The sequence below is a fragment of the Mollisia scopiformis genome, assembly GCF_001500285.1.
Source record: "Mollisia scopiformis unplaced genomic scaffold LY89scaffold_2, whole genome shotgun sequence".
In the NCBI taxonomy this organism is placed as follows: Eukaryota; Fungi; Ascomycota; class Leotiomycetes; order Helotiales; family Mollisiaceae; genus Mollisia; species Mollisia scopiformis.
This window is the reverse complement of record NW_017263582.1, coordinates 1,241,665-1,267,670: the sequence shown is the minus strand read 5'-3', so window position 1 is coordinate 1,267,670 and position 26,006 is coordinate 1,241,665. Positions and strand designations below refer to the sequence as shown.

Below are 26,006 nucleotides of genomic sequence, written 5' to 3'. Positions count from 1 at the left end.
TTTTGATTATCAAGTGATTTTTCGCTTATTCACACTGGCCCTGGATGGGATAGCCATAATGGTGCTAACCGGACGACAAGAATCAATGTTTGATAATGCTATTGTTTGTGTCTTTTCACAGCATCCCCGCATTGTGCCTGGCCTGAATAGAGAAGGTAGCCGAACGGGATTGGCTGACTTAGTCCGCCCGAGCATTCCGAAGTGTAGAAAATTGCAGGGCTTGAATGGTGGCTGTACCTCATGTAACGTATATGCTCTTGATGACAAAATGTCTTTGACGAATCGGCTTCCGTACAGCAAGGTGCTCTAGAGGTGGTTTCGTACATGCGTCAGATTCTCACTTGCATCTATTGGACAACGGTACGCTTTAAACGGTAAACGACGAGAAGGCATCATTGGCGGATAGATACTGGAGGAACAGCAGGATTTGCATATCAACGCTTCACGAAACTCGTTCATAGATGCCTTTAGACCTCTTTGGGAAGTTGCTTTGTTCAGACAACCCAACCAGCTTTGTGTATATCAGTGTATACTTTACGAAGTAATTGCCTCCCTTCATAGCAAAGCGATAAATGTCCCACATATTCGAGAACGGCATCGGAGGCTTATCTCCGCCAACGAGCTCTTTCCCGTTCCTGGGCAGGTGAGAAGCTTAATTGTTGTATCGAGAGAAGCATCAGCCATCACTAGTGGCGCTGACGGTGACCTTCTCTCTATGCGCAAGTCGAGAGTAAGATCTTGGGACGTTACGGTTACGCGTCGGATTTCGTATTCTCGCCATCTTTAGCTGTATATATAGTCCGAATAGTAGTGAGAAATTGGAAGGATGTAGGTTATCTCATGTCTGATCTTGTCACCGCAGGCACACGACTGGACAACATTTCAGCAGATCTGGATAATTAATAATTAGTGAAAATCATTTCCATTCCTGAGCATCGGCCCGCTTAGCCTTATCCACCATCACGTGTGTCGGCTCTAGTTCATGCTCGCTAACGTCACCGGGCGATGATCCTTGGCTTGTCTAAAGGAGCCAACGTGCTTGCATGAACTGTACAACATTTCTCCTTCTCAGGTGGTGCCTCGCGCATTCACACCATCTGCCAGCAAAGACCTCGGGTCCTCTCCTTTGACAGCGCCGATTTCGCCGTTGTCCTGGTCAGGGTGGGTGATTTGAAGTGAGAGGTCTTGTCGCCCGCAGTGGTGTTCATTGTTCCCCGCTTGCATCTGAGGTATCCCTAATCGAGATCAAGCACTCTCCGAGTTTCGAGTTCAATATCTCCGATTTGCTCCAGTCCTACGGAGCACATTCGCATATCCTTATCAAGATGGCAGAAATTGGTGACAGGTAAGCAGAGTCCGGCTATGTCTGTTTTCGGGGGTGAACGTACTTTCCTATAATACTTGCTTTGTCCGGGCGGTTACTGAGTCGGGAGTTCGTTGCTGAAAGTCTGACTGACGATGGCCCTACTTAGTCACAAACGCTCCAAGTCGTCAGCTCTTGCCAAGCTACGGCGAGGCAAAGAAGGGAAGGAGGAAGAGGACTCATCAAATGAGGGCTCGTCTACAAGCCTTCCAATCGCGACTGCATCTCAAGCTTCGATTGCGCATCACGCATCGAGAGGGCACGCATCCAAACCTTCCACTGGCACTGCTGGATTGATGAGATCAAGTTCAAGTCTACAAACACCTTCGCGAACGATGGCAGCTCCTCCCCCTCCACAAGATAAGACGGTCTCCATCGAGGCATCTGTGAAAAAGTTCCGCATATTCGAAGCGTTGAGAAGCGGTGATACTGCATCCATCTCGAAGGCGATACGTGAGTCCGATGGAAGTCGAGTGAGCACCTCGAGTGCAACTGGGTCGTCGACTGGTCTTGAAGATACAAGCATACTTCATTTGGCGATACAGTGCTCTGAGTTGCCAGTTGTTGAGTATGTGTTGTCAGATGGAGCTGGAACAATTGATGTAAATGCGAGAGATAAGGAAGGGAATACTGCATTACATCTTGCAGCACAACAAGGACGAGGGCAGATTGTGCGACTGCTATTGGAACAACCAGGCATCAATGATTCCATTGCCAATTATCAAGGTCGTCTCCCACTTGATCTGGCGCGGACTCCAGATATCTTCCAGCAACTACAGCTTTCGAGATCCATCTTCGTCGATGGTAAGATCAGGCAAGTTCAAGCTTTGGTTGCGCAAGGCGATTACAAGGCATTGAGTGAAGTGCTGGAAGAACCGAGAGTGAAGATGGTTCTGGATATTAATGGCGGAGAATTTGCGTCCGATCCCACTGTCGTGCAAGCTGGGGGTACTTTGTTACACGAGGCTGCAAGGAAGAAGAATACTGCGCTCATACAGGTGTTACTCCTCCATGGTGCGGATCCATTTCGACGAGATCGAAGAGGCAAGCTTCCTCAAGATGTTACGAAGGACGACAATACGCGTGCCATGCTCAAACGATCACCAGCAGCTGTTGCTGCCCAACGGGGCATCCAAGAAAAGGCTGTGTTGGGGAATGCGCAACAGCAAGGCGCCCTTAATTCCACCCCTGGGGATGCACTCGCTGGTAAGGAAGGCCGTGAGATGAAGGGTTATCTCAAAAAGTGGACCAATTATCGGAAAGGATATCAATTACGATGGTTCGTGTTGGAGGATGGGGTCATGAGTTATTACAAGCACCAAGACGACGCTGGGTCTGCATGTCGAGGTGCAATCAACATGAAAATAGCGAAGCTCAATATGGACCCGACGGAAAAGACTAAGTTCGATATTATTGGCAAGTCCTCTGTCAAGTATCATTTAAAAGCAAACCATGAAGTAGAAGCGAAGAGATGGTTTTGGGCTCTCAACAATTCCATACAGTGGACGAAAGACCAGGCCAAGGAAGAGGACAGGCAGAGGCAGAAGAGTGCTGAGCTTCTCCGACAAGCTAAAGCTGAACACGGTGCTGCTCCTCCGAGAGAATCAAACGCAGAACTCGGCAGCGAAACCGCAAGTATGGTTGACACTCGACGAAATAGTACCCAAACTACCAGATTGCATCCAGTTCCAAGCACCGGAAAGCTCGCTAGCCAGAAAGTCGCATTCGCCAGCGGAAGCGCGGCCGACGACGATGAAGGCACAGCATACGGATCCTATGAGCCAAGCTTCATGGGAGATGTTACGAAAGTCAACAGTAATGTGGGTCCTCTTCCTGATGGCGATGGTGACGACGACGACGAGTATGGAGACGGCTCCAGCGATCGTGAAGCCCCTGCAAGCAAGGATGCTTTCGACATCACTGCTCAATCAGCGAAGTTACAACTTGAGATGATGGGGCAAGTCAACGCCGCTTTGCAAGCGGAGCAAACAAAGAACCCATCCCTTTATATCTCGGACCCTATCGCCTTGCAGGCTGTCCAGACATATGATTCCTCAATACGGAATCTCAAGGGTCTGATTGGCGATCTGCTGAAAATATCGAAAGACAGAGATGCCTATTGGCAGTATCGATTGGATCGTGAAGCTGATATGAGAAGAATGTGGGAAGATAGCATGGCACAGGTCGCACGTGAGCAAGAAGTTCTAGAAGCCAAAGTGGGAGAGGCCGAAGAGAAGCGCAAGCTGACGAAGCGTGCCCTACGTGAGGTTATCGAGGGTAGTATTGCTGTTAGTAGCCGGCCAGAAAGCAGGGGTGAGCTGTCATCGAAGGCCGAAGAATTCAAAGACGCGCTGGATCAGGTGATCGTTGGCTCCGACGGTACAGCGTTACGAAGGAAATCTACAGCTAAGAGCTCACTTCGGCGCAAATCAATACTCGCAGAAGTTGGTCCTCTATCAGACTCTGAATCCGAAGATGAGGACGAATTCTTTGACGCAGTGGACGCTGGCGAGGTTGAGGTAGCCCCTGCTATGCCTCCTTTAAGCGCGCCATTCCACGATGACAAGAAGAAAGCACCAGCTGAAATTGATGGATTTGACCTAAGCCCATCGTTCAGAGGTTATGAAGACGGGATTCGCAAGCGCTTGAAAATGGACGCTGATGACAGGCCAAAGATCTCTCTCTGGGTATGTTGCACGTTTGTGGCCTAATGAACAATTACTTACTTGATACACAGAGCATTCTCAAATCAATGATTGGAAAAGATATGACTAAAATGACCTTACCTGTATCTTTCAATGAGCCGACATCTCTTCTGCAACGATGTGCTGAGGATATGGAGTATGCCGACCTTCTCGACATTGCAGCCGACAGAACTGATCCCACGGAGCGTATGGTTTATGTGGCGGCTTTCGCTGCCAGCGAATATGCCTCCACAATCGGGAGAGTTGCAAAGCCCTTCAATCCTTTGTTGGGCGAAACATTTGAATATGTTCGACCTGACAAAAATTATCGATTCTTCATTGAACAAGTCAGCCATCATCCTCCGATTGGCGCAGCGTGGGCCGAGAGTCCCAAATGGACTTACTATGGAGAATCAGCTGTCAAGTCCAAGTTCTATGGAAAGTCATTTGACATCAATCCTCTAGGTACTTGGTTCTTGAAGTTACGGTTTGCTGGTGGCAAGGAAGAACTTTACACTTGGAAGAAAGTTACATCTTCGGTCATCGGCATCATTACTGGATCTCCGACTGTCGACAATTATGGACCTATGGAAGTCAAGAATTGGACCACTGGCGAATATTGCATTCTGGATTTTAAACCTCGTGGTTGGAAAGCTTCAAGCGCATATCAAATCGCTGGAAAGGTCAATGACGCTCAAGGCCAGACCCGTTTCTCAATGGGTGGAAGGTGGAATAATAAGATATATGCTAGACTGACACCCGGATATGAGGCTGCTATCGAAGAACCCAAAGGACCTTCACATCACCGAGGTAGCGTGAGCGATCCACATCAGGCATTTGTTGTTTGGGAAGCCAACGCCCGCCCGAGCGGGATACCGTTCAACCTCACACCATTTGTCGTCACATTGAATGATATCAACGAGAAACTCGAGCCGTGGCTTGCTCCAACAGACACTCGCTTGAGACCAGATCAACGGGCTATGGAAGACGGACGATATGACTTTGCTGCATCTGAGAAGAACAGAGTTGAGGAGAAGCAAAGAGCCAAGAGACGAGAGCGTGAAGCAAATGGCGAAGAATTTGTTCCCCATTGGTTCAGCAAAACGAAGTGCCCGATCACGGGAGAAGGCTTCTGGCAATTCAACGGTAAATATTGGAAAGAGAGAGAGAAGGCATTGACAGGCGAGGCTTGGAAACAAGTAGAGGAGATTTTCTAGATGAAGTCCTGTATACAATGCACATAGGATAAGGATTGATTCTGTAGCGATGCGCTCCTGTACAACGTTCTAATAGATAGGTATTATTACAATCAAGCAAGTTGGACTTTGAATCAGAATAGTTTAACTCGATTTGTGCTTGGATACGATACTGTACCTTCGTACTTCGTTGTGATTCGCAATTGTGAAGCTTGGACTCGTAAAGACCACAGCTGGTTAGGGTGCTTTCAAAGAGGAGAGAATAGATGACTAAACTACTCTCAACAACGCAATTTCGAATTGGACCAACCCTATTCACGGTCGAATTGAACATTTCAGTATAGTCCGCGCTGCCACCCTTGATTTTGCAACAGGAGACGAGTGGTATTGTCAACGAAGTATCGTGTTCGCCCAGAGCTTTCTTCCGAGTACGGCAGTCTGTGAGCTGAGACGTCTCAATCTTCCCCCCGTAGATAGTACAATCGATGAGAGTGCAGTCTCTCAAGCTGGAATTATGAATAGTCATCCGGAAGAGGACGTGTCCTTGTATAGTCCCACGGAGAAAAACCTCGCATGCTCGGAACTCTGGAGCTTCTCGACCTGCCTCTATCTCCCGCAACTGAATGTGGTGCAAGGGAGCTCCCAAATGAGTTTGACCATAGAGTATGATCAATGGGCATTGTTGATTTGGAGGTGAAACTGGAACTGGAGATTTGGAATCGCTGATGAACTCGTTCAGCTCTGCTCTGATATTTTCTGAGCTTTCAACGGAGGCCATCGTGGTAATCTAATGCTAGTGATATAACTTAGTGTGGTGTGACTCAATAATTGTGGATTGTCCTTGCATGGAAGAGTTTGTAGCATTCCAAATGTCATGGAAATGAGGGTGCTGGAGGTCAGGAATAGGTGATTCTCGCAGAGGTCAGCGAGACGAGGTTGAAATATTGGAAGTCAGGCCAATCAAATCCTTGTTCTCGAAATTCGCTTGCGGCTCTCCTCTTCAATGCCCTCAATCTGCGACTACCTCTTCTGTAACCTTCCACCATCGCTCGCTAATCTCTATATCATCCTCACTACAAGCCTCAATTATCGTACACCTCTTCACTGATCTCAATCCAAGACTCTTCTTGACGTTTGTAGATATTGGCTACCTAAATAGAAGTTACGAATATTGATTGTCATCGGGATACCTACACGGAAGAGCTTTTATTTTCCTTCCTGTCTGTTGTGTAGCTCAGGTCATGTATTTAGATGATAAGCAGTGCAAATGGGAATTGACTTCACTGTCAATTTTGACGTACTAGGAAAAGAGTGATACAGCGTTTCGTGGTGCTGTACTTTGACTTTCCCGAAACATGCTTTCATACTCTGAGAGCTTTCCCGGTAGTAAGGATGCTTAAAATATCTTTGAACTCTCGGTCCATTCATTGTTGCAATTCTAATGCACTTAGCACGAATCTTAAATGCGAAGCTCGTGTTTGCCATGATGTGTGTCGAAGCGAGAAGCAAAACACCAGAAAGGATCTACTCACATTCACCTCCTCGGTCGCCAAAACCACATTAAAGCCTTCCACCAATCATAGCCTTAGCATTCTTCAACACCATATAAAGTTAAATAAGCAGACTTTTTGTAATGTCCTCTGAGATAGCGGCCTCCAGGATATAGACGCTTGCGACAGTGATCGTGCCTCTAATATTCTCGTGAGTACTTGAAATACGAATAACTCATGACTTCCCCCTCTAAACCCCATACTAGCTATGGTGTTGGATACCACCCTCGGGTGGTTGAGTTTTTGCTTTTGACTTCTAACGGACTTATTGATATTTTGGCCTTTTCTTTGCAAGCGAGCTGCCGGACATTTGTGCCAAAACCTCGTAGACTCAGCTAAAACTAGAATGTTAGCTTCTATCAATTTTTGATTCATTCCTGATATGTATTACTTACTCCCAACAACATTGGGATCAAACGAAATAGCTTAGGAAAGCCTTTATGAAGAGTTCATCGAAGCATGCCAAAGCGATCCTCGCTAAGGAGGATTATATGTCAACACTGACCGAAGCTGACATATCGTTGACAAGAACCATATCGGCAGGACGGCTTCAGCTTGGGAAAGCCTTCACTATGAAGCCATTCAAACACTTCGCGTCATTGGGTCTTTCTTTAATTTCATTGGGAAAGTCCAGATTTCAGGAAACTTCACCGTAAGAATCTTGAACGCTCTTTACTCGAAAGGATAATCTGTCAACATTGACTTAAAGCTGACATATTGTTACCAAATCTTTACAGATATAATGGACTTTCAAATCACTGCTCACAAAGCATCTTCATGTCTACGCTGAAGAGGATTGAAGTTTCGCATCGATGGCTCGAATTGAAAGGGTGACCTCTGCAAGAATGTTGCAGAATTGACTGGCTTGCAATTTACCGAGGCATGCTACAACCCTGAGATTTATAGTACATAAACTAGATTTGTTCTCCTGAGCCTCTTGCTACATCGCGAGTGTGGGAAAGAAGGCTGGAGTATTCACGTGACAGGTGTCTACAGCAATTGGAGCTTGCTGCATGGTGTTGTGCCGAGGCTTCATGGTTTGAGATCTCTTTGAGCTAATCACAGGGAGGAGAAACTAATGTTGCTCTTCACTAAGCTCCATTTTGTATCAATGTGGTTCTTCATGATTGTGCTAGACCTTTACATTATTATCTTCCTGATATCCCAAACATTGCGACCCACATGCCAAATTACCCTTGTTCTTTCAGCCCATCCTGAGATTGGCATGATTAACATGGAAAGTCATACCCAGCTCGTCCCCCACAAACTGTAAATCTATCACAGTGAGCCAGATGCTATTCTGGGCTTTAGAAGTCTCCCTCTTTGGATCAGCAGAGACAAAGTGCCTCACTCTCTGCACCAACTCGTTCCTTCCAGGATCCGATCGTCTGTTAGGAACAAACGGATTGGTATTTGTTGCTGGATTTCCATAATGTCCATACTTGAGTCTGATCCGGAGCTTCAAGGTGTTGAGGTTCTTGGAGTTCTGGACCCAGTCTTGGATCAAATTGAAGCAAAAGTCTGCATTGACATTCTGGTCGAGGATTTCGAATGTCAATTCCTTGAGCGAAGAAAAGTTTTCGAAGTCGCGCTTTCGCTTGAGAAGCATGTTTCTATAAGCCAGCATTTTTGTCTCTGCCCCGGCGAATGTTCTGCAGTAAATGCCCCTCTTGACCAATCTCGGGTTTCTACATATATTCCAGGCAAAGCAGTCAACTTCGCCTGATTGGATTGAACTGTTCACTATTAATTACTGTTTCAAGTCGTGGAATGCAGGAGTAGAAGCTTACAATAGAGAGATCGAAGCGGCCTTGATCAAATGTAGATTATGCCAAAGTACAGGGTTTCTTCTGAGTGTAAAAAGGGTATCGAGGTCGAGAATGAGAGTTGCTCGCATATGATGAAGTTTAAGAGCTTCATTGTGGAGTGCTGGACATCTTTCAAGAGCTTTGAAGAGATTGTGTTTGGAGTCTGTTTCTGGGGATAGTGCTGTGATAGCAGGCAGATTTGTATGGCTTGTGTCAAGATCATGCGTTGAAGCTCAGGTGGGAGTTTCAACAAGCTGAACTTGGATCGGCGGCCTATTGATTTCGTCAGCGCCATCTTGCTTTGTATGATTGAGCTGGAGTAGCTACCCCATAATGTAGGCAAAATAGCTGATTTGGAGATCGCGTAACTTTCTTGTTTGAGAGATTCACGAAAGGTTATTCGTAGAGATGAATTCAGCTGGAGTTGAAGGCTGTTCTTGTGATCACTAAAACCGACGTCCAAGGCGAATAGAAACGGAATCCAGCACAGAACTATGAAGGTTGTAGCAAAATTGGAGTCTACATTGAAGTATGTAGATAAGAATTCCCAAGTTGCGATTGGGATAGAACCAGCCTCCAAATGCCTAAGTATCGGATCGTAGAATAGACCATAAAGTCTCAATATTGTAGTTTTGAAAGGCGTCGGATCTCCTGCCAACGCAGCGTCGAGCCAGATACCAAGGTAGAAGTTCAGTAAAGTAGACGTAAGAATCCGGAGAATGAATGAACATAGGTCATTTCGAACGGCCATCAGAAGGTGTCGTTTGAAGGCGAGCATTGTCAAGAACAATATGTTCGGAACAAGGGAAGCAATCATTTTGCGAGTGTGGAAGACAAGGACAGGAGCTATTGATCTATCACAACGGGAGGGGTAGCAAGTTGCGCCAAACACCAGAGGAGCCACCTGAAGACTATCACAGAGCCTAGTGTACAAATCCTCCAAGACAAGAAGAATATTTCAGCAAAGAAACTAACGTCGTGAGAGAATATGGCATAGGGTTAGGTTGTTCTTTCATGAGCTGGGTGATTCGACCATCAAAATTCTGCCTCCTCTCGCAAACGTGCGTCTCCAGCACGGGCAATTGGAGGTACTTTTGCTTGATGCTTCTCCATGAGATCCTTACCTACCTCCTGTATGAAAGGATGAGGCTATCAATTGACCGCCACTTATCGCAACGCCAAACATGTTGTACAACCATTCGTTTCGTATCGTATCTTACCAATAACTCAACCTCATCATAAGCTTCCTCCAGGCACCCCACTAATTCCGGCCTTTCGTATCTCCTCCTTTCTCGCCCTTATTTCCTCGGATATTCTAACTTGTTCTGCAATCTTGCCATCTCGAGTGGTCTTCTCGTCATCTGCCGCAGCTTCCCAGACTATACACTCATCAGTAATTGTTCTTCAGCACTGGATCCCCAACTAACTTGGCTTGTTTGACTTGGAATATTCCCGCAGCTTCATAGCAAAATGATCGAAATCTTCCTGGTTCTTCATTCTATTCTCCAAACTCCTTTTCTGCAGATCCGGATTATACCTCGAGAACAGCTCTTCTTCTGAGGGAGTGACCCAAATGACCAATGCCGGGCCTCCAATACAGCACACCGCGCCGCTGGAGAGGGGTCAGTGTCATGATTGACTAGGATTAAGGACGAACTCTGGGAGGATTGAACTCACGCGGCTACCATTTTGCCCACCGTTCTCCAGTTCGACGTCTTTGGAGGCATTGTTGCGGGATGACGATTGAGGAGTGGACGCGGGTGACGTGAGAAGAGGTCGTGTCCAAGATCTTTGGCCAAACTTTCAGCTTGCCCAGGATAATGGCGGTTTGGATTGTTTCGAAACGTTCAATGATGTCGATATTTCGCAGGTGTGGCTGGTTCATCTGGTGTGGCTGTGTCTGTGTGGCTGTGTCTGTGTGGCGGCATATTAAGTTTCCCGGGATAGAGACAACCGGAACACCACCTAACAATCCGAGATTCGGGATCTGCAATTTCAGGGCTGGCAGGGAGCGAAACGTACTTACCACTCTAATGCAACAAGGTCAACGGACCCGAATGGTCCCAACGGCTCAAGCCTGTCCTGTCCTGTCAAAGTACCACGATAATCGCTACGCTGCTCTATAAAAAGGTTTCTAACAGGATACCGACGAACCTGTCTCCTGACACGTTGTGACGACGACGAGGAGAATCAGATCGTCCTTGGCAACAGCAGATGGATCAGCACTGATGCAGCTGTCTACTGTCCCCTCCTGCGGAGACAAGCTCAAGACTTTCAACTGCTGCGTCTAATCTCGCTGTTGAGTGTTTATGCACTTTTGGGCCATCTGGTCTTTCATCTCCGCTATAGCCTCCATGTTGGTGCAGGTTCCTTGCGAGCTGAGGAGAAACCGCCGGCTTGTTCCCGGTTCGTTTCCATCAGAAAAGGAGGGAAAGTCAACTCAATCGTAGCGTTCGACTGCGACTTGCATTCCACCAAGCTTACTGGCACCACTATTCGCTGTGCTGCGTGCAGCTATGTACTGTTGTTTGAATTATCAGAGTAGTTTGCTTTGCCCCCTTTGCATGTACCCAGGGAATGGATGGAACCACAATGTCATCGGCAGCCAATCCCAATGCGTCTGTTCCTGACATTATCGAAACCCCATGCTGATTTTGAGACGTGTGAGTTAAGCCCCCGAACAGTAAACAGGACCCGATCTTCAAACCCTTTTCAATGCCGACGAAAAGATACAAAGTTCAAAATTAAATCCTCATGCTCCAGTCCAAGCGCAAATTCGTATTGAGACCGTGTGAGAATCAATAGACTTTGAGCGCAGACTCGTGTGAAGGAACATCATTCACATTTATTAGTGGTCCTGAGTAATATCCAACGGCTGCATGTTCGCCTGACCAGGCCAGGCCAAACTTACAGTACAGCCTCGATCAATAGCACCGCGCCCCCCACATATGACACGGACGATCCACACCCATCTCACTCAGTCCCCGACACCAACACGAACTTCCATACTTCCATTCGACTTCGCAGAGCCTCTCTCTTTTGTGTTCAATAAGAGCTTCATTCACACTCCTTTCAGCTGGTACTACAGTAACGCCACTACTTCCTTTCCTTCGAAACGTTTGAGAACCATCAGCCGCCGAGGTCGATCCTACGTCTTATTCGAACGGGTATTCTCCATCCCAGCATAAGAAAACCCCTACAGCGACTTCCGCGCCTCTTCCTTTCATGGCTGGCTCTCTGCCGCGGCTGAAGACAGATTCATTCTCAAGATAATATCGGGGCGCCAAAAGGGTTTCCTCGGGCTATTCGGGTCCCAGATACTTGACTTGGAGCAGCAAACATGGCTTATGACCAAGGATATTATCAACCCCCTCAACGCCCATATAACGGCAGAGCTGATACTAGAGGTGCTCCGCGTCCTGGACCACCTCAAGGATATAATCAGGCTCCGCCGCCCCAACAACAGTATCCCCCACAGCAATACGACCAGTATGCTCAGGACGGCTATGGATACGAAGGCTACGATAATGGAGGCTATGCGCAAGAGTACGATGGGTATTACGATAATAACATGAATGGAGGTGGACGAGGCAATGGTTACCCTCCACAAGACCGTGGTTATGCTCCACAGCAAGACTATTACGATGATGTGGGGAGGGGCGCGATGCCACCGCCCAGAGGAGGCGGAAGAGGTGGACCAATGCAAAGACCGCCGACAGCTGACAGCGCACGAAGTGGATATGATCAGAGAGGTGGAGGCCAGGGCAGAGGATATCCAAATGGTGGTCCCGTCGGTAGAGGAGGTAGACCCGCGCCTTTGGAGAGAGCGGCTACTTCTGATCCTGGGGGTAAGCAAATTAGTCGCGTATCATGGCAAACACAACTGACACTCTCATAGCAAGAGGACAAGGTCAGCAACCTCGAAAACCGTTGAAGACCCCGCCATTGTCCCCTGACACAGCTGCTTGGGACAATCCATTCCCCACATTTCCTGGTGCCAAGAAGAAGACCTCAGTATCTGAAGAACAGCAAATTTTGCAAAAGATGGCAGCTATGGAGGTTGGAGGTCCGCCCCAACAGCCTCGAGGGAAAGGTGGGAAGGGCAGTCAAGGGTATAATGGACGAGGAGTTCCCACAGACGATTATGGTCGACCTTCATTAGACAGTCAGAGGAGAGCGCCAGAAGACTATGGACGAGGTTCAATTGATAGTCAGAGAAACATGCCAGCGAGAAAGTACCCACCTCAAGGACCACCCCAGCAAGGCTACCCGGAGCAACGCAGAGGTGCACCTGGACCAAATTCAGGCTACGGACCGCCTCGACAGAATGGCTATGGAGCCGAGCCTGGCTTCAACGACAGAGGCGCATATCCAGGTCCGGCCTCACCGGCAAGAGAGAATTTTGGACCTCCCAGCAGAAGTATGACAATGCCGAATGAAGCGCCAATGCCAATGGGACGAGCTCCTCCAATGCCTGCTCCAATGGAAGCTCCTGGCCAAAGTGCGCCGTACAATGGACCTGTTGGACGTGGAATGCCGCCTCGACCTTCAACTAGCTCTGGAAACCGTCAGCCTCCACAGCGACAATATCCAAATCAGCCACCTATGGATCCATACGCGAATGGTAATCGTGGACCACCACCTAATCCGGGGTATTCGCATGGCCGTGGGGAGAGTGTTAGCGACTTTTACGATTCGTACTATGACGTTCCAGATCCAAGGCAGCAAGTGACACCGCAATCTGCAGAAACAGTATTGCCCGACTTCGATGCACTTGCCAATAAGCCTGTGACTGGGAGGAGAGGAGGCTCCATGGATGAGCATATTCGACCTCCCATGCCACAACCAACTGGATATCAGCAAGTCAAACCTGTTCAAGCTCACCCTGATGGTCGTGGTAGAATGGAAGCTCAAGCTGCTGTTTTTGAGATGGCTGGTGATGCGCCTCCTAAGCCAAATGCATATCCTCAGCAAAATTATCCTGATGACGGCTATGACAATCAGTACAACCAACCTCAGATGGACCGACGTGGCCCTCAACAAGGATATGGATCTTATGAAGAGCCTCTTCCCGCACCAAACACTTTCCAACCGCCCCCACGGAGCGCATCTGCAGCTCCAGAAGGTAGAGCTGGATTGCCCAATGGTCCAAAAGGTGGTTTCAGAGGCCTTCCTAACGGTCCATGGCCAAACGGAGGCACCCCGAGAGCCATGACTATGCCTAGGCAATCACCACAAGATGGTTTACCTTCTCATCCACCCCCTGTTCGTGCTGGTCTCATACCTAATACCGTCGCAAATCAAGCTATGAACAGACCTCCTCCAGTCCGTAATTACAATAATGCCACACCTCAAACGCAAACCCAAGCCGCTCAGCAAGCACCTTCGCCTCAGCAACAACAAATGCCCTCTCAGCAGTCCGTCCTAGCTGCTTCAGCACCTGCAGAGCCTGCTGCTCCACCAGTAACAACTGAAGAAATCGAAAGACTCAGAACGATGATCAAAGCCAATCCCAACGGAGATCAAGCAACGCAAATGATATTTGTCAAAAAGCTGGTTGAAGCTTCGGAAGTTCTCGCCCCCTTGATTCAAGACCAACGAGCACGGAACAAAGCCCGAGAGAAGTACGTTATGGACGCTCATAAGATGCTCAAGAAACTCGTTGCTGCGCAGAATACAGAGGCTATGTTCTACCTAGCAGACTGCTATGGTCGCGGTGCTCTCGGTCTTGAAACGGATAACAAGGAAGCATTCACTCTATACCAATCAGCCGCTAAAGCTGGTCATGCAGCAGCTGCATATCGGACAGCTGTTTGCTGTGAGCTAGGTAATGACGAGGGCGGAGGAACTCGTAAAGACCCTTTGAAGGCAATTCAATGGTATAAGCGTGCAGCTATGCTAGGCGACACCCCAGCCATGTACAAAATGGGCATGATCCTTCTCAAAGGACTTCTCGGCCAGGCCAAGAACCCTAGAGAAGCAGTCGGATGGCTCAAACGAGCGGCTGAACGCGCTGATGCCGAGAACCCTCACGCTGTCCACGAATTGGCTTTGCTGTACGAACAACCTCAGAGTGCTGACAACTCACTGGTTCGAGATGAAGCTTACTCGTTCAAACTTTTCGTTGAGGCCGCCGATCTTGGTTACAAGTTTTCTCAATTCCGCCTGGGAGCAGCGTTCGAGTATGGATTGTTCAATTGTCCAATTGATCCTAGACAATCGATCATGTGGTATTCTCGTGCTGCAGCTCAAGAGGAGCATCAGTCTGAACTTGCTCTCTCTGGTTGGTACTTGACCGGTTCAGAAGGCGTGCTGCAACAGAGCGATACAGAAGCCTATCTCTGGGCACGAAAAGCTGCTATGGCTGGCCTCGCAAAGGCGGAGTATGCTATGGGATACTTTACTGAAGTTGGTATTGGTGCCCCAGCTAATTTGGAGGATGCGAAGAGGTGGTATTGGAGGGCTGCTGGTAAGTCATCATCCTTTGTCCTTGAAAGAGATCTTAACTGACTTCAACCCAGCTCAAAACTTCCCCAAAGCCAGAGAGCGTCTCGAGGATCTAAAGCGCGGAGGAGCGAAAGCTGGTCCGAAGCGAGAACGCATCTCGAGATCTAAAGTCGGGAAGCAGAACGAAGGGGAATGCTCTGTGATGTGATCTACACTCCTTTAGATGAACATGATGTCTTGTACAAAGCGACGAAGAACCACGCACGATACCACCTTAGGGCTGGTCCCATATTTTCCAGGATATGATGGATCAGAAGAAGTAGAGATAGATACCCCCGAGCAGGCATCTCAGATAAATGGATGAATGGAAGGCATTTTGTAATTTATGTATGGGTAGGATGGGTCCTTTTTGTTGAGCGTCTTAGCATTTACTTCATTGCCGTTTATAAAGAAACGGCAGAGGTAGAGGCGTATAAAATGAATGGAAGACTTGTTATGATCTGATCAATTTCTTCCCGGGCTTTTTGATACTTTAATGTTAGTTTGGTAAAGTCTCACTATTTCAACGTTCCAGAAAGTGGTGCAAGATTTCAATTGTTTTAAAGCGATAAATTCCATTGCAAAGCTACGGTATCGTGTAATGGTACAATGCTCGCCTTCGTAGCCTTCATTCATTTCATCTTCCTCCACTCCCACCCTGGTGTGTCAAGAAGTAAAGCGCCGGATGCAAGCATGCACAATGCAAAAGTCCTCCAAAGCCCTCCTCCCCTGCTCCTACTGCTCTCAAAACGTGGGTCACTTAAGACTTCACAACCTCAATAGCGTCCTTCTTGATTCCCTTTGCGACATCAACGGCGGACTCCTTGGCTTCTTCGAGTTGTTCGGTAGCGGTTTTACCCTTTTGGCTGTAGTTGTAGGAGACGATGCGGGAGACTTGTACGACGCCGACGATGCCGAGGAAGAAGTTGACTGCTGCGAGCCTGGGGATTGTGTTAGCCTTGCTTGTTTTTGTTGTTCTCGTAGTTGGGGGTTCAAATATGAGGGGTAGATATGAAGACTAGAGACATACAAGATGTTCTTGGGTTTGATGATCAAGCACCAGCGAGTCCAGATTAGGCCGGTACATGTGAGGGCGACGTTTTGTGTGAGGGAGAGCTTCTCTGCGGGACGGTAAAAATCACCGATGCCTGCGATGACCAGTGCCCACTGTTGTACGAGGTTTGTTAGCCATTGTGTTCATGCAGATTACGTTCATTACTGAAGCCAGTCTAGGACACAAATTCCCTCATCAAAATGACTCAAATATCGGATGTGTATCTCGTAGAGTAATGTTTTGAGAATGACTCCGGACCGGAGGTGGGGGAAGTTGAGATTCTTGTATACCTTCATAACAGGAGCCCTGACCGTCACAATTAGCATTGTTCTCTTTGAAAGATAACCCTCCTGGGTATTCGATTTCAGCTCACCAGAAATGCACAGTCTTGATTCCAATAGGACTATCCCACATCCTCTTAAACCAGCTCTGTTCCGCAGCCGGCGCAGCCGTACTTTGCCATCTCTTGCTCCCATAGTTTTGAAATCTGCTTCTCGTCGTTCGGAACAATTGTGCCTGTGCTTGCTGAGAAGTGAAAAACTGCTGCGATCGGAAAGCCGGGCGCGCAGCGCGGAAGAGTGTTGATGTGGAGGGCATTCTGACTGTTCTTGTGATACTGTTCCAAGTCGCTGAGATATTCGCTCGTCTGCTAGCAATTGAGCGTCCGGAGACTCTGCGGAGGGTGCGAAGAAGAGGGGAGAGGGGAGTGAGGAAGACGTCGAACTTCCAAATGGGTGGTTTTTGGATAAGCTTTGAACTTGAAATGTTGAGTTCGGAGGGTCACGGCGACTTCTTGGTTTCGCATCGGACTTAAGATTGTGCGGTGCACAAATATTTAGCGCCACATATGCATACTTTGTGCAGCAAGCTAACGACAGCTTCATGTCTGATTGCTCGTTGGTGTCCAGAGAAAGAATTTCAACTGAACCACAACGCCTTGCAGAAAAGAGTCAAGATGTCGGGCAAATACGCGTTCTCGCAGACGCTGAAGGAGGTGCGGTTTCTGTTCTGCCAGACTGGAGAACACAGTGGTGCTACAAGGTACGGGTTCTCTATATACTCCTGCTGAGCTTCAAAGACTTCCAGTCCAACGAAGTATTTCGCAAGATACGCGCTGGCGTTGGCCTTAAAACGACTTCAGCTAACAACATTTACAGATCATTCCTTGCACGCGCCTACCCAACCATGAAGAAGAACAATCCACACACACCGATTATGCTCCGAGAAGCAGCTGGTACACAACCGAGGGTGTATGCAAGATATGGTCAGTGAAAGCTTTCAAGGACTGCATTTAGCATGTCTGATGTTAGCATGAAATGCTGACTCCCTACAGAGTTCGGAAAGGAGAAGAGCGAGTCATTATCAGGTGAATTGGATATCAGAGTACCTTGGAACAGAGGCTAAACAAACGCAGGATTGTCAGACAAGGAGATAGAAGAGAGAGTCACAGGATTGGTGAAGTCTGGAATATGATACCTCACCGGTGACTGAGGACGCAGTGTACATATATGTTTGGAGCCGGTTAGACTGCAATGAAGCACGTATGCGGATACCTCTTCAAGGAAGTCTGCCCACCTCCTGCCCTTTGGCTATGTCCTCTTATACTTATCTTCCAACTTGCTTTCTCTTTTGTATGCTTTCTGTTTGGCTGAGTTTCTGTTTCGCAGCACAACCCAACGCTCCGAGTTTACCTCCGTTCAAGGTAGTCTACCTAGGCCTAGATCATTCTGCCCATTTGAGGACATCATCAAAGCACCTGAAATTGTACTCCCGGAATAGCTCTTCACACAATTCTTTCCTTTGACGATGCATGGTTCTTCGCAACAGAGTCTATTAGTAACTGAAATGGCATATATAGAGCGGTGACTGATGCTGGAATTATTAAAGCCAAAAGCGAGCTCACCGGTATACTTCATCCATCAAAACCGATGCTATCAATCCATCAAAACCATGAACACTATGGTCGATTCGAGTTGATCAATGCCAACTACACTAGCTGGAATTTAATCTGCCGGGCATGTCTTGCTCAATTTCATTCTCCTCAAACTTATACAACTACCCGGCCCGTGATTTTTTTAGATGGGCAATCAGATCTTATTTACTGGTTGCTGTACTTTTAATTTTAACAGCAACAAATGTCCATCTTTCAGGACGTATTCAATCCTTCATCACGGACACATCATCCGGGCACTACAGCCCTGAATTTTACAGATAGACTCTTTCACCGACCTTGAATTAAGGGCCATGAAAAGGATCGAAGCCTGAATGGAAATCTGCTACTTGGATCTCATATGAGCGCCGAATCCCATTATTAGTCAGCATCTGCATATTGCTAAGCAAAGCTTACTTTTAGCACAACCCCGCTCCACCATGAGATCGCGATACGCAGTTCACAACCAATCACAGTACCTCCTTCTGATTTCATCAGAATCATTGACGGGAATATCGAAGCTGGTGCTCATTCAAGTTGATATATCAAGCCCTGTCTGGCCTCACGAAGTACTTACTTTGCACTTCTCTTCCTATGTATTAAACTACTTAGAGACGTTTACAAAATAACTTGCGCTTGTTCAGCATCATGGCAACAACAGCAGCGAACAAGATGGACGATCTCTCCAAATTGCCAGTTAAAAATGGGACATTCGATCGTCAAGTTTCATCATTCAGATCATCAATTTCGTCCAAACCAGGAGCTGAATTTCCTCCTGAGAAAGATCGCTACGTAAACTCATATGCATACCATTAAGATTTCCTCAATCTAACTTAGATATAGGTGTTGTACATCAACTATGGCTGTCCTTGGGCCAGTCGAGCAAATCTCGTGAGGTCTCTAAAAGGACTTGAAGATATCATCCAAATGGTCGTCCTAGACTGGGAACTCTTCCCGGAAGGGTGGTCCTTCACCGGCCGCGATGGCACCGATCCTGTCGACCCCCTCTATGGGTTCGCACGTCTCTCCCAGCTCTACTTCAAAGCCGAGCCGTCATACAGCGCTCGCTACACAGTTCCTATTCTCTGGGACAAAAAGAAAGAAACAATTGTCTCCAATGAATCCTCTGAAATCATCAGAATGTTTTACTCGGAATTTGATTCTCTGCTTCCTGAAAGCTTACGAGAGAGTTCAAAGCCCAACGGGGGATTCTTGCCAAAGAATTTACTGAAGGAAATCGATGAAATGAACACCTGGGTCTACGATCAGATCAACAACGGCGTCTACAAGACCGGCTTCGCAGTCACGCAAGAAGCCTACGAAACCAACGTCCGCGTCCTCTTCTCAGCTCTAGACCGCATCGAAACGCATCTTTCTTCCCACGGCCCGTATCTCTTTGGAGAACATATCACGGAAGCGGATATTCGACTCTATCCTACCATAGCGAGATTCGATGTCGGGTATCACACGCTTTTCATGTGTAATTTGAAGATGATCCGTCATGATTACCCCAGGATTCAGGAGTGGTATGAGAGGTTGTATTGGGATGAGAGTGAGGCTACGAGGGGGGCTTTTAGGAAGAGTACGTATTTTGATGCGATTAAGAAGGGGTATACGAAGGCGAGTAGAAGGACGATTGTCCCGCTGGGGCCGGAGGTGGAGATGTTGCCGCTGAAGAAGTGAGGGGTAGTGAACAGGTGCAGACGTGCTTTTTGTGTTGGAGAAGACTGAATGCCGTCTTATTTCATTTTGTTTTAGATTGTGTATCGAGCAGAGGGAAAGATGTGCGCTTGGAAAGTGATCATTGGTATAGGCCAGGTACATGAAATGCCGTGGTAAATGGACGAACATCGTTTCAAGAATTATCATATCCGGAGAAGAACACTAGTCTCTGTGTCTCTTTTTCTCTATATATAACTTTATACACACGAAAGCCTTTCGCCAGACCAAGACCTATTTCTCGTGAGCGTTCTTGCAGACACCATAGACACCATTCAAGTCACTCTAAGCCTCAGTACGAAAGATAATTTCGACCCGAGACGAAATTTACAGCCTCTAACCCACAAGGTAAGAACTCAAAATGTCGTAAAATCATCCTATCGTTGATCTAATCTAGCTAACGGAGCGGGGATCTCAAGAACTGGCTCAAAGCAAAAGTATCGCAGTCTACTCTATATCCTTTCTCCCAATTTTCTCTAGAGCTTAGCAAGAACAGCCTCTGCACTGCTGACGCTGACCTCACGTCCAGGCTCCTTCTCCGCATATGTGATCTTGCCGTTGTCGATGATCAGGGCATATCGTGCGGTACGCTCGCCCATGGTCCAGCCGAGCTTCTTGGAGAATTCTGTACCGACATCTGAGAGGAAGAGCTGTAGACGCACAAATTAGCTACTGTTCCTGACTTCTTGTGATGGGATTGGGAAAAGAGGCAGGAGGCAAGTGGGAAACCCGAGCTAGTAGTCGAAAGGAAGGAACGTACGATATCATCACCCTTGATGTTGTTGGCCTTTCCCCACGCACTCATGACGAAGGCATCGTTGTATGCAATCACAGCCACGACATCAACGCCCTTGCTCTTCAATGCAGCCAGGTTCTCGATATAGCCAGGGAGATGTTTCGCGGAGCAGCCTGGGGTGAAGGCACCTGGGACGGAAAAGAGGACGACTTTCTTATTTGCCCATTCTATTCAGAAGCCGTTAGCATGCGAACACCGAGTCTGCGGAGCAACGATAGCTGGAGTTGGTGGGGTTCGGGCATTTCCATGCAATGCGGCGTGGTGAATAAGCCCAGAGTGAGAAGAAGGTAGCTACTAATAGGAAGACGAGAAAAAAGAAACGCAAGCTTACGAACCTTTGCTAGCATCGTAATTGATGGGAATACCACAGGATGTGATTCCAGCAGCTTCGGCAGTGTATGGGATGTAGCTGAAGACTACCCCGCTTGGGAAACTGTCGCCGACTTTGATTCCTGCCATTATTACTTGAGATATGTTGATTCGAGTTGCTGAGAGTGATTGAGTAGAAAACTGATTGATGAAAGGAGTCGATTTATAGCGAAGATATTTTCACGATAGAAGTGAATTGTTGGAGCTATGGGAGACCCTGAGCTTTCTAAATAGTAGGGTCGAAGTCTAGGCACGTCTACCGACTGTTCCTGACTAAACGAAAACTACCACTTCATTCGCCACGCCGCAATCCTTTTTTACACAAGATACGATCAGTCTATTGTACAATAGACTGCCATTGGCCAACTCGGGCCATTATTTGCTTTTCAGTAAGCAAAGGTTGTGTGACATTGCAAGATGCGAGAGATTATTTGCAATCTTGAAACACCTCTCACTCACTGTCTCGGGAGCGACCGATGAGAAATGTAAAGCCCCGAATGCCCCCGCTATGGCGTCATTAATTCATTGGCTGACTACAACAGCACTCTAGAACATCTCTGGAACTTCGATGCAAAGTCAGCAACAGAACGTGATCGGGATTTTCGGCTGGCTCGTTAAACTCTTCACGACTCGGGATTTGTGTCCCTGTAAACGATGATCCGGAGGTGCAGATGCTTATGAGATACATGAGCATAGTGACAGGTGGAGTCTTCGTGTGGTAACTGAGGAAGTCCTTAAGAGCGGGCTGTCACTCAATCCGCGGAGAAGCATCGAGTCGTCGAGGTACCTTCCCTTCTGACTCGAAAGCGTGAATCGAAAGGCGTAGACTGTCAGAACCGGAGATTTCTCGCTGTCAGTGAATACCAAAGCATTCAAAATGCTCTATAAAAGAACATTACCGAGCTATTCTGCTGTCTCATCAGCAACAAAGTCTTGGACAACACTTTCACACCACAAACGGAGTTTCCTACAGACAAGAACTATGGCCTCAGCACAAACCGATGCGGGGAAACCTCCATTTCCACCCTTCACACTTGAGACAGCTCAGATCAAAGTCAAAGCTGCTCAAGATATGTGGAATACCAGAGATCCTCACAAGGTGAAGAATGGTTATACCTCTGATTCCATCTGGCGAAACAGGGATACCTTCATCAGGGGTACAGATGAGATTGTGGAATTCTTGACAAAGAAGTGGGAAAGAGAGAACGGTTATCGACTTAGAAAGGAACTATTTTCTTTCACAGAAAATAAAGTGAGTCACTCCACTTACAAACGTAGTTGTGCAACCACTGACTTCGTTTTCAGATTGCCGTCCAATTCTGGTACGAGTTTTATGACACTACTGGTCAATGGTGGAGGTGCTACGGTCTTGAAGACTGGACGTTCGCTGAGGATGGACGCATGAGAAAGAGGCAAATGAGTGGCAACGATGTTAAAATCTCCGAACAGGAGAGATGGTACAAGGACGGGGTTGATGTCAACACTGTCGACATCTCAGAAAAGCATTGGTGAGAATTTTCTATTGTCCTCGACTACCGAATGGAACGTTGCGTGGACATGATCATCGTGGTGAGGAATATCTTGGATTGGTGTCATCGAACAATCTGGGTGAGTACACAACGGGAACGAGGATATGAATGTAATATACAAGCGTTGGACAATTTCACAATACTTTCACACAACCGTTCCGCCATGCGATTTCCACGAGATCACTCTGCCATTCATCTCCTACGGCTAGTAGGACTTTTCCAGGCAGCACACATCAAGATGTTGTCAAGGACAACATTGGAATTAGAACTACGATATGAGATTGTGTGAGGTCTCCTTTTGCAAAAAAGATCAGCACAATGAGGAAATGACTCGAGGCCCAAAAGTTTTGAGTCAATGACTGAGAGCATTCGCCTAGTCTGCAAAGACCCGAACCATCGCTTGGCGGAGCATCGATCAACATCTCGTGCGACCATAATTGAGCAAAGAAAATCATCACTTTGCAACTTCGCCCCCATCCAGCACTAGGGTCTCTGGCACTCCAGTTCTATTCGGTCCTAGCGTCTTGTCAAATCCGGAGGAAAGTTCCAACGACGACTAATCGCTGACTAGTAGTCCTGTCAAACTAGTTTCTGCGGCGACAGTCGCAAGATCATCCAGAACATTCTCGCACGTTGGCTTTGTGCTCAGAACATGGTCAGTGATTCGAGACCACTTCCCTTCCATTGTTGACCGCAGCAGTTCGTGACTTTCCGCGCTTGCTTGCTGGCTCTGGCTGTCTTCCAAATACTTTATGCAAGTTCTACACCTGTGTTACCACTCCAGCCTCACCATCTCGACGTGCTTAGACTAATGAAGTATAGCTGCCGAGTCCTGGTCACGATGTCTCGGACTGAAGTCTGATGGTGGAATTGTGGAAGCTTCTTTAAGACTACATGACTGACATCGAGAGTGGCATGTCGCTACTCAGCACAGCACCGATCATGATATTTTTCTACATTTTAGATGTCGAAAGAGACGAGCGACAGCTATTCTAGGACCTCTCGATCTCGTGGGAGACTTCCTGACTTGGACAGAAGGTAATTTACCTTTCCTATTATAGTATTGTGACGCATTCTAACGATTACAGAACCTTCCTCTCTTCTCAAAATCTCGATATCTCAACCTCTTGCATGAGTCAACATTCTCGAAATGTTCAGAACTGTCATCTGATGCTTAGATCGAGGGGCTTCACACGCTTTTGTGTGTGGCATCATCCTCGAATTTGGGACGATCCAAAGCTCGTGGCCTGATATCGATGCGTGCGTCCGAATCCCTGGGTACTCGTGGTTGTCAATTGAGACGAACGCTGTATCACGAAACGCCACAGAGGGACAAGATGTGGTCGTCCACCCTTCTGTTACCTAGAGCTCGGCATTCTCTCGGCATGGTAGCCATGCAACATGATGGCATTTTCCAAAAACCTAAGATGTTTCCCATTATCTTTTCTTCTCGAGTCATGAGCCTTTCAGTCGATTATGGGTTTTAAGTGTGAAGAATAAGGGAGATCGGTTTCTAAGTGAACAATGGTCTCGCTTATCTCCCAAGCTCGCAATGGTAACGAAGCGAGCTACTCCATTCGATCTATATCGACTCTTCGTTTTCACAACTCTCTCATTAAGATCTCCAAAGTACTCAATCGATCTACACCGACTACGATAAGCTACAGGTTTCAGCAGCCTCCATACATCCAGAAGCCTTCAAACGTCCAAGAGCTTTTACAAATTCAAGAGTCGTCACACATTCAAGAACCTTCACGCATTCAAAGGCCTTCACACGTCCAAGAGTCTTCACACGTCCAAGAGCAATTACACATTCAAGAGTCTTCACACGCCCAAGAGCTTCCACACATTCAAAGAGCCTCCATATCGTTCAATCACAAACCCCAACATGACTTCCATGCCTTCCACCGAACCGTCTTTCTGCAGAACTGTGGTCAGTGTTGCACTTTTCCGTCGACCAGAGACTTTTGTTTCCCACGAGAATCTCCAGGACATCATGAACCACGCCAAGAGCAATTCCAGACTCACCTCTAAGACGATCTCCGAAGTCATTTGTTTTGAAAAAATGATGGCAGGCTCCACACTCCCAGTATGCTCACCTCTTTCTCCTGAATCGTGTATTTAATCTTCTTTGACAGCTAACTTGTGGATTTCTAGCCTCTTACAAAGGTTGACTTTATGGCCCATTTGGTAACGGCGAATGACAGCGAGCACCTCGAGTTCTCCGTCTGCTTCGAGTATTACAAGAAGTTGTTCGAGGCTGTCGATGACAAATCAGCTTTCAGCACCCCATTCAGTGCCCAGGATGAGAACAACGCAAAAAAATATGTTGCTGCTGCTGCAAGAGCAAAGTCCGGTGGCACCACCATGGGTTTCGAGGACTCGAGCATTCCAACACCGGTCATACAAGCATTTCAGCGTGACGAATCCTATTCTCCAAGAACGACTGGTAGATTATCTCCTCAATAATCTTCTGAATGGCTACTGATATTGTACAGTTGAACGTCTGCGCGAGGAAGTTGACTACATCAAGAAGACCTTCATTGTCCAGGGGGGCAAGCAAGAACTGAATCTCGATAGCCGGACCAGAGACGTCCTTCTATACGCTCTGGGTCGAAGCATTCACCCTTCCGCCTTTCGGCTTGCCGTCGACTATGCAAACGAAGTGCTACGCAAGCACTATACCGAGTTTGTCAAAGTATCCAATCCAGTTACCAACAAGACTAAATTGGTGGGAGCCCACGTCATTGGGGTGTCCCTTGTTCTCGCAGGACTTTGCTGGGGTATATTGTTTGCCTTAAGCAAGCACAACCGGGCCTGGCGTGCCCTTGGCTTTCTTCCGGTAGCATTGGGTGCCGCCCTCCTCTTTGCTGCCGTCTGCCGTCTCTCCGTTGTCCTATACCCACTAGGACATTACCATCTCAAGCCCTGGAGCATCCAGGCAAACAACGAGACTCGATTGTCTCGCATTCATCCGGACAATTTCCCACCAGCGAGTGGTGACATCAACTGGCCCAGCCAGTACAATCGCCGCTTCCTGGTCCGGAAGTGGTTCGACAAGGATGGACCAATCCAGGATGCTCGTCTCCGATACGGAGAAGTGGTTTTGGTGGGACAGGCGTTGTGGTTTGGGATCTTGTGTGGGGTAGTGGTGTTGGTGGTTTTGCTGCCAATTCCGCCTCGTATTTGAGGCAGAATGTCCTGGGAGTTTCGGAGTGTGGGGAGGGGCGTTACCGGGTAGGGACTGCTGGCTTTGTCTTCCAATTGAAACCGTTTTTGACTTGAGCAAAAGTAAAGCGCTACCGTCGTGTCACGAAATGTGAGTGGTTCAAGTGGCCAAACATGATCGCAATTTATCATCTCAGGCTCTCTTTTGTTCGAACGGAAACCAGCCCTAACTTAAGCATAAGTAAAGCGCTAGGATCATGTCACGACATATGGGTGGCTAAAGTGGTCGGTTGTTGTCGCAACTTATTTTCCTGGCTTTGCATCTGAGCGATCTGCTGTTCTCAATTTTGGTTT

The 26,006-nt window shown here is 47.6% G+C and overlaps 11 protein-coding genes across 11 annotated transcripts; 6 read left to right on the top strand and 5 right to left on the bottom strand.

Annotated features, from left to right (window-relative positions):
- Positions 1-1,041: 1,041 nt before the first annotated feature.
- Positions 1,042-5,378, top strand: LY89DRAFT_635701 (oxysterol-binding protein-like protein). The gene is made up of 3 exons (XM_018211455.1): positions 1,042-1,345; positions 1,473-4,050; positions 4,101-5,378. The coding sequence occupies exons 1-3, from the start codon at positions 1,326-1,328 to the stop codon at positions 5,262-5,264; spliced, it is 3,762 nt and encodes a 1,253-aa protein (XP_018077753.1). The 5' UTR covers positions 1,042-1,325; the 3' UTR covers positions 5,265-5,378.
- A 102-nt stretch (positions 5,379-5,480) lies between these two features.
- On the bottom strand, positions 5,481-6,021 carry LY89DRAFT_728149 (uncharacterized protein; the record flags this gene model as incomplete). Its single annotated transcript, XM_018219237.1, has 2 exons — positions 5,481-5,513; positions 5,563-6,021. 2 exons carry the CDS (start codon positions 6,019-6,021, stop codon positions 5,481-5,483), a joined length of 492 nt encoding a protein of 163 aa, XP_018077752.1.
- A 1,910-nt stretch (positions 6,022-7,931) lies between these two features.
- On the bottom strand, positions 7,932-8,947 carry LY89DRAFT_713869 (uncharacterized protein). Its single transcript, XM_018218084.1, has 3 exons — positions 8,929-8,947; positions 8,584-8,874; positions 7,932-8,529 (listed from the first exon to the last, which is right to left on the bottom strand). The coding sequence occupies exons 2-3, from the start codon at positions 8,688-8,690 to the stop codon at positions 7,998-8,000; spliced, it is 639 nt and encodes a 212-aa protein (XP_018077751.1). The 5' UTR covers positions 8,691-8,874; positions 8,929-8,947; the 3' UTR covers positions 7,932-7,997.
- Positions 8,948-9,837: 890 nt separating this feature from the next.
- Positions 9,838-10,328, bottom strand: LY89DRAFT_663840 (CBP4-domain-containing protein; the record flags this gene model as incomplete). The annotated part of the gene is made up of 3 exons (XM_018212728.1): positions 9,838-9,980; positions 10,029-10,213; positions 10,279-10,328. 3 exons carry the CDS (start codon positions 10,326-10,328, stop codon positions 9,838-9,840), a joined length of 378 nt encoding a protein of 125 aa, XP_018077750.1.
- Positions 10,329-11,530: 1,202 nt separating this feature from the next.
- LY89DRAFT_180988 (uncharacterized protein) lies at positions 11,531-15,374 on the top strand. Its single transcript, XM_018205610.1, has 3 exons — positions 11,531-12,449; positions 12,500-15,070; positions 15,123-15,374. The coding sequence occupies exons 1-3, from the start codon at positions 11,942-11,944 to the stop codon at positions 15,254-15,256; spliced, it is 3,213 nt and encodes a 1,070-aa protein (XP_018077749.1). The 5' UTR covers positions 11,531-11,941; the 3' UTR covers positions 15,257-15,374.
- Positions 15,375-15,699: 325 nt separating this feature from the next.
- On the bottom strand, positions 15,700-16,919 carry LY89DRAFT_680147 (UPF0041-domain-containing protein). Its single transcript, XM_018214023.1, has 4 exons — positions 16,515-16,919; positions 16,432-16,447; positions 16,118-16,254; positions 15,700-16,028 (listed from the first exon to the last, which is right to left on the bottom strand). Exons 1-4 carry the CDS (start codon positions 16,736-16,738, stop codon positions 15,848-15,850), a joined length of 558 nt encoding a protein of 185 aa, XP_018077748.1. The 5' UTR covers positions 16,739-16,919; the 3' UTR covers positions 15,700-15,847.
- A 22-nt stretch (positions 16,920-16,941) lies between these two features.
- On the top strand, positions 16,942-17,645 carry LY89DRAFT_680145 (NADH dehydrogenase, alpha subcomplex, subunit 2). Its single transcript, XM_018214022.1, has 4 exons — positions 16,942-17,182; positions 17,299-17,405; positions 17,475-17,507; positions 17,556-17,645. Exons 1-4 carry the CDS (start codon positions 17,097-17,099, stop codon positions 17,612-17,614), a joined length of 285 nt encoding a protein of 94 aa, XP_018077747.1. The 5' UTR covers positions 16,942-17,096; the 3' UTR covers positions 17,615-17,645.
- Positions 17,646-18,529: 884 nt separating this feature from the next.
- Positions 18,530-20,009, top strand: LY89DRAFT_680144 (glutathione S-transferase). Its single transcript, XM_018214021.1, has one exon. The coding sequence runs from the start codon at positions 18,999-19,001 to the stop codon at positions 19,752-19,754; it is 756 nt and encodes a 251-aa protein (XP_018077746.1). The 5' UTR covers positions 18,530-18,998; the 3' UTR covers positions 19,755-20,009.
- Position 20,010: 1 nt separating this feature from the next.
- On the bottom strand, positions 20,011-21,406 carry LY89DRAFT_180777 (allergen Asp F3). The gene is made up of 3 exons (XM_018205609.1): positions 20,922-21,406; positions 20,551-20,753; positions 20,011-20,440 (listed from the first exon to the last, which is right to left on the bottom strand). The coding sequence occupies exons 1-3, from the start codon at positions 21,043-21,045 to the stop codon at positions 20,267-20,269; spliced, it is 501 nt and encodes a 166-aa protein (XP_018077745.1). The 5' UTR covers positions 21,046-21,406; the 3' UTR covers positions 20,011-20,266.
- A 531-nt stretch (positions 21,407-21,937) lies between these two features.
- LY89DRAFT_728142 (DUF1348-domain-containing protein) lies at positions 21,938-22,467 on the top strand (the record flags this gene model as incomplete). The annotated part of the gene is made up of 2 exons (XM_018219236.1): positions 21,938-22,207; positions 22,261-22,467. 2 exons carry the CDS (start codon positions 21,938-21,940, stop codon positions 22,465-22,467), a joined length of 477 nt encoding a protein of 158 aa, XP_018077744.1.
- A 1,905-nt stretch (positions 22,468-24,372) lies between these two features.
- LY89DRAFT_663834 (uncharacterized protein) lies at positions 24,373-25,674 on the top strand (the record flags this gene model as incomplete). Its single annotated transcript, XM_018212727.1, has 3 exons — positions 24,373-24,573; positions 24,642-24,933; positions 24,983-25,674. The coding sequence occupies 3 exons, from the start codon at positions 24,373-24,375 to the stop codon at positions 25,672-25,674; spliced, it is 1,185 nt and encodes a 394-aa protein (XP_018077743.1).
- Between the last annotated feature and the right edge of the window lie 332 nt (positions 25,675-26,006).